This window comes from Arctopsyche grandis, chromosome 7, assembly GCF_051622035.1.
Source record: "Arctopsyche grandis isolate Sample6627 chromosome 7, ASM5162203v2, whole genome shotgun sequence".
Taxonomy (NCBI): Eukaryota; Metazoa; Arthropoda; class Insecta; order Trichoptera; family Hydropsychidae; genus Arctopsyche; species Arctopsyche grandis.
Window position 1 is genome coordinate 14,387,317 of NC_135361.1, and position 12,068 is coordinate 14,399,384.

The 12,068-nt window shown below is 34.6% G+C and overlaps 2 protein-coding genes across 2 annotated transcripts in view; one reads left to right on the forward strand and one right to left on the reverse strand.

Annotated features, from left to right (window-relative positions):
* Positions 1 to 12,068, forward strand: part of LOC143914068 (dopamine D2-like receptor) — a 281,762-nt gene that overhangs the window by 79,874 nt on the left and 189,820 nt on the right. The window lies entirely within an intron of this gene.
* LOC143914682 (uncharacterized) overlaps positions 1 to 12,068 on the reverse strand; it is a 19,515-nt gene continuing 7,447 nt past the window's right edge. The window contains exons 6-13 of the mRNA XM_077434975.1: positions 11,301 to 11,481; positions 11,047 to 11,225; positions 10,831 to 10,970; positions 10,522 to 10,744; positions 2,513 to 2,680; positions 406 to 616; positions 242 to 321; positions 1 to 147 (exon numbers count right to left, since the gene is read on the reverse strand). Of these exons, the coding sequence (XP_077291101.1) occupies positions 7 to 147; positions 242 to 321; positions 406 to 616; positions 2,513 to 2,680; positions 10,522 to 10,744; positions 10,831 to 10,970; positions 11,047 to 11,225; positions 11,301 to 11,481 (1,323 nt within the window). The 3' untranslated portion in view covers positions 1 to 6. The remainder of the gene's footprint in view (positions 148 to 241; positions 322 to 405; positions 617 to 2,512; positions 2,681 to 10,521; positions 10,745 to 10,830; positions 10,971 to 11,046; positions 11,226 to 11,300; positions 11,482 to 12,068) is intronic.

Sequence of the window (12,068 nt, forward strand, 5' to 3'; positions counted from 1 at the left end):
ATATTTTTAAAAAACTCCTTGAGCCACCAGCCACATAATTTTGCTCCTTTTTTGAGACATAGCTAATAAGTAATGTTCTGTTGCAATAGAAAAATGAACAACTCCTTGAATTCCTGGAAAATATCCTGAAGTATGTCTTTTCCATTTCTGTAAAATATTTTATTATATTTTTGATTACAAAAAAAATGAAATAGAATACAAATATAAAGGAGTAGTATATTTTTAAAAATAAGTATTTCACCTCGGAAAATGTATGTTGGTAGATATGTAATTTTTCATCAAACGTTGTAACGCATAGGAGTGGCTCGTGTTTATTTTTATCTGAAAATAAATTCCAATAATATTTCAATCTTGAAAATTTTACATAAAAATACATACATATATTCATATTGGGTTAAAGTATACTTGAAACTTCAGCCACTGCCAATGATTTCACTGTAGCTTCGAATGTTAAACTTTGATATAAACTATATCGATTAGTGTCTCCGTCATGTTTCCAAATCATTAAAGGTTCATAATTATTTTGCGATATGATTATAAACATGTGCGATTCCTTTATAGTAACAGTGACTATTGATTTACATCCAGAAGTCAAGATAGATTGTATAAATTCGAACTGAAAGTAGCAATTATAATACATAAGTTAAAAATACTTTCAGGGTGGATTGCTTTGTTGATGGGAAAATTATTTTGTATAGATACATATGTATATCGCAAATGGGTAAAAGGAATAAAACGTAATTGCCAATTTCATAAGGAACTCTCCGACTGCGTCATCATAATTTTGAACGGAAATATTCTATCCGGATTTTAATACATCTATTATATAGGTATTATACATATGTCTGATGATTATTCATGCGATAAAATTAAATTATAATTGATATATGTAATAAGCATTTTTTAAATACGCAGTTTTTCAGCTTATTCATAGATTTTAAACTATGTAATATATTTAATATATATATAATATTAATATTTTGTATTTGATATTTCAGAAAATAATAACGGTTATTCTATTATTTGCTACAACGTAAAAAATATGTACAGATTTATTTTATAAAATATATTTTTTACTTAATTTTTATTTAATTTTATATAGCCACAGAGTAGTGCACTGTTGGATCTATTGTATATCAGTAGAGGTCGTAGGTTCGAGTTCAAGTAAACAAACATAGATCGGCCATTTCCTGTTAGAATTTCCCGATGTTTCTAGATTTATCGTCGTGACCTATTCAATACATTAGTATCCTTCTCCTCAGTTTCTCAATTAAAGAATCGAATTTGAATCTTATAAAATGCTACCAACATAATTTATTTCTCGCAAATTTACTGTATTTCGAAAAAAAAATGGTGATTGTTCATAGAATGTCACTATTGTATTATATTTCCTGTTATGTTTGAAATTTTTTTAATGCGTATGTAAAAAATAGTCTAACCATATGTACATACATGTGTCGCCTTGGGGTTATTCATGTCATGGCACATATGTATGTTATAAATATATGTATTTTATTTTTACCTTAGGTACCATAACAGGTTGCCCTAAAGTGACATCTATGAACAAACTTGTAAATCAACACTACACACATTCTACAATTTAGATTCATTTAAAAATCTACATATTTGGATTTTCGATGAATGTGCTAGGAAAAGAGGGGGGGGGAGGATGCTGATTTTATTGGATCCGTCACAACAATTATGTAAGATAAAATATCAAACTCTATATCCAAATCTCCCAAATTATCTTGTAAACAATGGCTAAACCAGCAAGCTACGATGTGTTTCAAATGATAGTATACTATAATACTTGAATTACAATTAATTAAAATTCCATGTTTAATCAAATTCATTCAATGACAGTTTGAATTTAAATGGTTTATAGTACATAAATTATCTATTTGTGCAGTATGTCAAATTCACTTAAACAGTTTTTAATGTCTGTAAATATGTAGGTACTTTAAATATATTATATATAAAGACAATGAACAGGGGCAGATTGGACGATACGCAGAAGTGAAATCGTTCGACTGTCACTCGGAGTTGGTCCTTAAGCCCCCCCCCCCAGAGAACTAGACTTCAATGTTTCCGAAGGCGCACATTCGCTATTCTCGCCCTTATGCCAAGGCAAGTTAAATAACTGGCGCGGCACGCACATTTAGCACCACTGTGCTCCTTGGAGATGACAGTTTTAATGGTGCGGTTAATTAGCCCGGCCCGGTCGGTCCCCCCCTCAACCAAGATTGTGGGAACTGACGTCACGTGTAATTTTACCATTATTCAATTGCGGGTGTGTACTTGAATTACCGTCCTTCGGTCCATTCTGGTTTTTCCTCGGATCGTATCGTCTTTGCGTTTTTCCGCAAGATTCGTCGAGCTCTCGGCTTTTGCGGGAATTGACTCACGTAAGTGCGGGATATGGCGGCGGGGAAAATTCGGAAAATCCGAGTGAACCGCCGGAAAAGCTGACTAATGACGGTGATAATGCTCCCCTCGGGGTAAATTCCATTACCTGGACTAGGGCTGGGTTGAACCGCAGAATCTGAGATTCGACGTCACTGGATCTCTTCACCGAGTCGAAAGTGTTGCCGACCACCAGTTGTATACCTCTGGTCGTTTGTGTTATGTCCAAAACCCAAGAGGCGTAGCTGGGTATTCGTTGAATCAACGTCACTTGTTTCTGAAATATAACAATATATTAATTTGAACGAATACATCAATACATTTTGTATTTATTTGTGAGCTATTTTTACGGTCACAGACTACTCAATTTATTCCTAACCTGGAAAAACTTTTTATGAAAATTTGTAATGAAACTATCTGGCTATTATATTATAAGATTTATTTTTTTGTTACTGAATTTTAAATATTTTGTATTGACTTTTTGTCAAAAAGCCAAAAATTGTCCGTACATCCGTCATCAAAAGCCCGAGTGGTCGGTCATTGCAATGTTGTACCGATCTATGTTACCTGCATGTCTGTTTCAATATACACAATGAACTTTATATAATGAATACGTAAATAAAATGTGGGCCATTTTCAGACATTTTCATACTTGAAATGCCGATTCTTTTATAACTAGCTAGTACTGATTGCAATGTATGTACATAGTAATTTTATAAAATGAGCCCAATTGTTAATTTTGAAAAAAAAGCTAAAAATAAATAACTTTTTATTAAATGTGGCGGGAACTGGGTCATTGACGGAAATAATAATATGTATGCTTATAAATTAATGTTAGACAAACACGCGTGCATCTCAAGTTGCTGGAATTCAGTTTGGCTTTAAATTCGTCGAATCCAATTTTCAATCGCACTAAAGTTACTGTGATCAGATTGTCGTAGTCAGAAGTAGTTAAACCCTCTAATATTCATGGAATAATGTTATACGAGAGTTTTTTTCTTTTTTAGTCAAATATATAATAGAATAATATTGTAATATATAGTACGATGATACCATTCATTTAGATTGCGATGTAATCATGCAATGACTTTAAATCTTACATGATGGAAAAATATTGTTATTTAATGTGGGAAACGAGCTATCGGTCGCTTTGGAACAAATATACACAAAACGCTCGGGAAATATTTACGATTTATGCGGGATAAAAAATCATAAATCAAAGCCATTTTCATCTTTCTCAATTTGCGGGTGGAGATTTATGATCGCGGCTGTTTTGACAAGACCCTTTATGGTTTGTTTGAATAAATTATGTTGGCGTTTCAATTTTTTTTTGTGTTTGGTACGACTTCTTTCACCTACTACATACTACGAACAGGTCGTTTCTGAATCGCGTTTACCAACTCGCTAACATATTTTTGACCTAACAGTGTCAAAATTCTTCGGGGAGTGTTTTTGTCATTCATGAATATTTACAAGGCAACTTCTGAAAGAGAGCAAGCCAGCAGCCCTTTGATGAAGTTTAAATTTACCGAAAAAAAATTAATAATAATAAAAACGAGTAGCTTGCCTTGCTCGGCTTAAAACTTAACTCGGTACATATGCAAATGTTGGAGCGGTGGAAAAAGTGAGGGCTCTTAATTTGCGGTCTTTAAAACTTCTGCGAATACATTATTGTTGTTTCGTTTTTCGCATAAAATTTACATTAGAAGTCATTTTTCAAATGGTTAACTTTTCATTACCGTCTATTGAATATATACAATATATGTATGTACATATAGTTAGCTGAAACGATGTACGAAAGAATTATCGTGGGACAATTTTAAGCGATTCGAATATCTTCTTATGAATGAGGCGAACCTATTCCGCGCTTACAACACTTTCAAAAGTGAGGTTTTATTTAAAAGAAAATGGGCTTTTTGCCGGTAATATTCAGTAATGGAAGCGGGAGTCCTCAGAATCTTTCGAGATAAAAATCAATACGGCCTCCTCTTATGAAAGCAAATGGAGGACTGTTGAATGAACTATCGTCAAAGAGGCAAAGTGGCACTTAAATATCCAATCTCGACCGGATTCGGAGTCTGCGAAATAGACCCACTCCTCACTGAGGGGGAGGACCTTGGGGCTAATGAGATTAAATTAAATTTGAAGCCATCTCGGCACCTCCACACGCAAAGATTCCTAACATATCTTTAACGCGTGATAATTTTTACGTTTATCACGCTTCAACCCTCTGCTTCCGTGAAGATCGTCACGCGCAATCGCCTCCCTAAAGTTAAATTAAAAACGTATATATCCGGACACAAATGAAAGCCATTAAGCCTCAGTTGAAAGGAAAAAAGGAGGACGATTCTTCTTTCTTTATTTTATTCCAGCTAAAAAGGCTTCAGATTAAAAAATACAAATACAGAAACGGTCGGGTAAATTAATTAGGCGGTGTACTTAGAGAAATGTTTGCAAAAAACTTTACCGAAAACAGTGTGGAGATTTCTTTTTAAGATTTTAAACTCCACTTTCCGTTGATTGTTTGCGTTGAGTAATCGCATCATGAATGGCTTGAAGATTTTTCAACGACACGTGTTTCATTAAAAGCGATCGATGAATGTATGAAAAGTTTCATATTCATCACGACAAAAGTTAGCCGGAAAGTTTTTGTGGAGATGTATCTTGCAGCGGTGAAGTTTGCATCGAGCGGTTTGAATAATAAAAGATGTGGGATCATTCACTTAAAATAAACTTCAGATAAAAGTGTGCGCTCGCGGTGTAGTAATTTTGCGTTTGCGAGATTCATATACGTATGTGAAAAATTAAAACGAAGGGCTGTTCGTTTCCTTTGAATTTTCTGTTGGATATAAGAAGGGGTCTGTCTCCCTTTCTTTACCTCTATCTCCCTCTTTTCCTTTGATGTATTCTGTTTCCTCTTTTTGAGATATTTAAAGCTATGTCACACGCAGGCAACCATTACAGAAATCTGGAAGGGCTTTTGACTGTGAAGGATTCTTACTGGTAGGAGTTATATATTTGGAGGTCAAAATTAATCTTTCGATTCAATCGTATTGACCTTCAACAACAATTGAAGAATTAATTAATTTTAACAACAATCGAAAGCCCTTGAGAGCTTAATTCAACTTTTAAATACATATCACACTCGTCTCTCGACGCTCCGTGAGAACGGACGTGCCGAAGACGTACTCTCTGTGCGAGCGCTCATAATACAGCGATACGCCATACCGTCAAAAAACCCACACCTTTTAACATACAAAACAAACACCCCCCACAAAACGAACACCAAACGAACACATGTTGGCACCATGCGAGGATCCAACCTGAAAAAGCGAATTAAGAAGACACTGATAACTACAACCGAAGCTCCTCAACCAGGCTGCTCTCAGACCGCTCAGATGGAGACCGAGTGGCAGTTTCCAAAACATACGGCAAAGAACGTGAAAGATGTTGCTCCTGAATTTAAAATTCAGGAGAAAAACAAATTTGAAGGGCTCTTGGAAGTTTCCGATGTCCCCAGAAGCGGTGGAAGAATCCCGCCCATCATCATGACAGCTACTGGCACTCACGGCAGCATGATCGAGTCGATCAAGAAGTTTATAAAAGACTTCACAATGACTTACATTGGTCAAAATAATGTCAAGATACAATGTAAAAGTCTTGAAGACTTTAAAAAACTTCGGGATGGATTGACACCAGACCGACAATTCCATACCTTTTCCAGGAAGGAGGAAAAGGAAATAAAAAGTGTCGTACGTGGCTTGCCGAAATTGCCGGAAGCTGATATTAAAGATGACATCATCAGACAGGGATTCCCTGTAACCAAAGTCATACAGATGAAGACGAAGGAGCCTAGGAGCAACGCCACCGAGCTATACTTGGTGTTCTTCGAGCCATCGGTATCGGCAAAGAAGATTAAAGAAATCCGGTACATCTGTTACACAAAGGTCAGTGTCGTTAAATATACTAGTAAATCACAAAATATTACTCAATGTTTCAGATGCCAAGAATATGGACACGCTGCGAAAAACTGCAATCGGCAGGCCAAGTGCGTCAAATGTGCCGGCGCTCACCTTACCGCACAATGCAATCAAGGGATAGTTACCCCTGCTGTCTGCTCAGGCTGTTCAGGATCTCACCCCGCTAACTTCAAAGACTGTCCAAAAAGACAGAGCTATCTGAAAATGCTGGAATCGAGGAAGAATCGAGCATCAATTGTCAAAGCCAACCCTTGGAAACTCCCAGTGGTGCAGCCACAAAATATCCCGGTCGTTAACGATCATAACTTCCCAAAGCTACCGACCATTAAAAATCCTTCACCAAATATCCCAAATATCCCTAAAAAACCCCACCAACCAACCAATCCCAATATTCAACCAACAACAGACCTAACTTCCATGGCGTCTATGACGAAGATGTTGAAGATCCTCCAGGAGATTCGTGCCAAGGCTAGCGGTTGCACCGACAAACTAGAGCTGGCACTCATGCTTGTCGAATATCTCGATGTCTTTGATTAACGGGAGGCGCCTGAACATTCTAGCTTGGAATGCTCGTGGACTTAAGAATAAGATTGACGAACTAGAGTCGGCGATCGGTGAGTACTGTGTTGACATAGTTTTAATTTCCGAGACCTTCTTAAAACCTCATATCCGTATTAACCTACCTAACTTTAACTGCTATCGCGAAGACCGAGAACAGCATGGAGGGGGAGTTGCCATTTTTATAAAATCCTCAATTAAACATTGTCGCGTAATAACTCCGCCGCTAAAAAAATTTAGAACTAACAATTAACAACACCCGTCACATAGTAGCATCCGCTTACAATCCTCCCCAAAAACGATTATTGGCATCCGATCTTAACAAAATATTTAACATTGGTAGTTCGGTAGTGGTAGCTGGTGACTTTAATGCCAAACATCCGTTATGGAGTTGCGTAAATACTGACCAACAAGGCACAACTCTTTTTAAATACATTCAACTAACAGATACAATCTTACTTCATCCGGATACATACACACACTATCCCACAAATAACTCACAACCATCCACACTAGATCTTGTCCTCGTCAAGAACTGCCCAAAAATATCGACACCAAATGCCCTTCAAACCCTGTCGTCTGATCATCTCCCGATAATCTTCTCAATCGACGGGAAACCCGAGGAAATCATCAAGCATAGTTGGGATTACGGGAAAGCTAACTGGCGAGAGTTCAAGTCGTACATAAATGACCAAACCATTCTAACTTCTACCACACTCACAAACAAAACCGAAATCGACAGCTCCATAATACACCTAACGGAATCAATAACTCGATCCAAACACCTTCACATACCTAAGACACAATACATTGAACACAAATTAGAGATAACTGACTTTGTTGCAAATCTAATTAAAAGTAAAAATAAACTCCGTAAAATTTGGCAAACATCAAAAAATCCAGCATTGAAAACATTAATTAATAAGCTCACATATCAAATTAAAATTAGAATCAAAGAAATCAAAAATGAAGCTTGGTCTAAAAAATTAGAAAAATTGAGCTCAGTTGATGGCTCTCTATGGAAATTAGCTAAAGCGATTCGCAGGACAAAAAACTCGATTCCTCCATTAGATGATGCAGGAATCTCAGTGACGCGTGATTGCGACAAAGCAGAACTATTATCAAAATCCTTCCAAAAACATCACACACTCACACAACATTACAATCACATACCAACGCATAATAAAGTCAACCGGTCCATTAAAATCATCACAAAAACTCCCACTAACAGTACTAAAAATATAAAATTGGTGCATCCGTGTGAAATCCAAAATATAATACGTAATTTAAAAAATAAAAAGGCACCTGGGCGAGATTCAATAGATAACATCATAATCAAACAACTTCCATTTAAAGCTTTAGTCTCACTATCTAAAATATTCAACGCATGTTTACTCACCGGGTATTTCCCAGAATACTGGAAAACAGCCAACGTAATTCCCATACTTAAGCCCGATAAAAGCTCAAAAAACCCGGCCAATTATCGACCCATTAGCTTACTTTGCACGCTTTCAAAAATTCTGGAAAAAATAATCTACACACGTTTACTTAAAGTCGTAAATAAGAAATTAATAAATGAACAATTTGGATTTCGCACTGGACATTCCACGACCCAACAACTAACAAGACTAACTGAACACGTGACGAAGAACTTTAATATGAAGAGAAGTACCGGAATGGTATGTCTCGACATAGAAAAGGCCTTCGACACGGTTTGGCACGATGGACTCATTCATAAGCTCCTTATTAACAAAATACCAAACTACCTAATTCTCATCATCAAATCGTACTTAACTCATAGAAAGCTAGTGGTTAGCGTAAATAATGAATTATCGTCTCCAAAAATAATCGCAGCTGGCGTTCCGCAGGGGAGCTTGCTTGGCCCACTCTTGTTCTCCATATATATAAATGACATACCTATTCCAAAAAACTGTCACATAGCCCTATATGCAGATGATACAGCTTGCTTCACAAGTAGCAAAAAGCCAGACACTATTCTTAAAAATCTTGAATTTGCAATTAAAACAATGACTGAACACTTCACTAAGTGGAAAATTCAAATTAATCAAACCAAAACAGACGCCATATTCTTTAGTGTTAGAAAACATAAGCCAAGTTCAGATCTGAAAATCCCCTCTGGAGAAAGTCTGAAATGGCAGTCAGTAATAAAATATTTAGGAGTAACGTTTGATAAAAGAATGAGATGGGCACCTCACATTGAGGCAGCGAAATGCAAGGCGATGCGGGGTATATCCTCAATATATCCAATATTTAATCGCCATAGTTCTTTATCAACGCTAAATAAAATAAAATTATATCGCGCGCTCATATTACCATTATTAACCTATGCTTCACCTGTATGGAATAACGCCTCGAATACTAACCTTTCCAAGCTCCAAGTAATACAAAATAAATCCCTTAAAATAATTTATAATACACCCATATATACTAACCTGAAAAAACTGCATGCTATATATAATATTCCGTTTGTTACAGACATTACTAACAAACTAACCAGTAGATTATATGAAAGAATCACTAATAACCATACTAACACACTTGTGAAGAGTCTCGGTGATTACAACAAAATGTCTATACCCTTCAGGTATAAACACAGATTACCTAAACACAATCTGCTTTAGTTCATCGACTTTAGATAGTCTATAATTAATATTATGTATTAGATGTATTATGAACATTTATAAGGATTGTAAATAGGTTTTTGAGCTCTTTTTCCTATTATGCTTTAGATTAACATTAGAATAATATAATACTGTGATTACCAAATTAAATTAAAATTGTAAAATAGAAAATGATCAGTAGATCAGTAGCTATTAAAATAGATATAAGATGTATTGTGAACATAATTTCGTAATAATAAAAAGCATTTAAAAATCAAAAAAAAATCAAAAATACATATCGCACACATCACTAGACAAAGCAAACAGATCTTATAATAAAACGATTGAATAAGTTCACGTTATACACACATATGCATACAATATTAGAATATATAACTAGAACCGAATGAGTGCTTATACATATTTTTCATATATTATTATTTTTTAAATATATTTGTTGGTATTATATGAAATCAAAAGCTTTAAATACCGAGTACATATATTTGTACTCGGAACTTTTTTGGTACCCAAATAAAAATAAATTCAATTATAGCAGCAGTAAAAGGCAATCAAAGTGAGAGTTTCGCATCTAAGTGTATCTACCCATTGTAGAAACTGGAAAAAATGTAAAAAGTTTCCGGTGTTTCCAAATTTTCAGTCAAACATTTTTTCCTCAATTCAAAGAACTGGTCCTGCACGTTGATTAAACGCACTTCGGATAATATAAAGGGAGGAAAGCCGTCTTTATTTACACACAAAAATACTTTTTTAGAAATTTCTCGTTTGAAAATTTCCGGAAAAAGTTGAAATTTTATCGGTTCACTTCTCAAAGCGAAAAAACAAAAAAAAACTTCTTGCACAGATCAAAATTGTTGTTTCATAATATTTTAAGAATTTGATATATATTATTATACACATATATGTATGTACATATATACAACAATTTTAATTAGTCTTACTTTATGTATATCTAATCGAAGCACCACCGTATCGAGATTAAAAGTGTCCATGGTAACGTCGTAATACTGGCTCACTACTGCATAATATTGACCGTCACTATAAAAAGATTTGACGTCTGAAATAAAGCCTGGGATGAATTGTCTAATGTCTGTCGAAAAAGTTTCCGATTGATCTTCCCTTCTCCAATATATCCACGACTTGTCCAAATTCGCTTCAGCAGCACTGAAAAACCATCACGTTCATACTAAAACAGTTCAACAGGTATGTATGTATATACACTATATTGGTTTAATAAATAACAACTCAACCTCAAACATTCCCTGCTGAGACTCAGAGTAGTCGTGATCAATTCGATGGAAATTCCATTTGGCGCCAGCAAATCAAATATTCTCATCGGTGTTTCTGTCTCTTGGAATACGACCGAAGAGCCATCTTCGAAAATGCGCATCTGAAATTTTAACAAGTTTAATATGATTCTATAATTCAAATTTGATCCATTGATTTGTATATATGTATATAATTACCGCATAATGTTTCGGGCACAAACAAAACGTTTGCAAATTGCATAAAGTTCCTGGATTGTATGCGTTGAAATTGAGTATAGCTTGATTTTTATATGATTTGACGTTTGTAGTTTTAAACTCGCTTACAAAAATTTCTACGTCGTTTATAACATCAGCGTATAAAAATTCAACCGATAGGTCTACGAAATGTTATTAAAAATTATACATATTTTTGGTTCAAACAAATTTATAATATGTACAATTTAAAATATTACCGTTAATTTCGTTTAAAAAATTGTTAATATTATTTTGCGTATGCCATATAAGTTCGTCAGCGACTTTGCGGGTTTCTTCTATGCGTTGTATACCGGAATTCATTGAATCTTTTAATTTTACTCTGTTCACCGTCTCTGATGCTTCTATGTTTCCTTTTATAGCAACAGGTGCTTTGAATATCTGAAATACAAGCACGGTTTTAATATGAATTCCCTTATATTGGATCGTTGAATATAATGGAGTTTTTTTTCCTTTTTGTGTGATATAGCCCTTGTATTTTAATCTGGTTTGATATTTTTTTGTATGAATTATTTATTTTATATGAAAAAAGCTTTATTTTATCTATATATGAAATTTGCTGATATAATCCAATTACTTTTATTGTATGTAGAATTGAAGTAGTTTTTAATTGACTATTGGTTACAGATGTCAGCAACAATATGAGATATAAGGACGCTTGATGTCGAATAGCTTGATGAGTGAGAATCCTTTTAGGAAAATGATAAATATCATATTATACGGGCCAATCACGTTATAAATTATTTCATTATATCAAATAGTTAATAAAAAAATTGATATTTTTCAAAAAAAAATATTGAGATTATTCAAGAATAAAAAAATTTATTTAGAACTACTTTTTGTGATTTCTTTACTTAATTCTATAGGTATGCACTATTCCCGTATTTTCATTTTACAAAAATATTTATATAGATTTTGCTCTTCTTTTAACAATTTTCACCCTCATATTGATCCTATTTCTTGTGTCT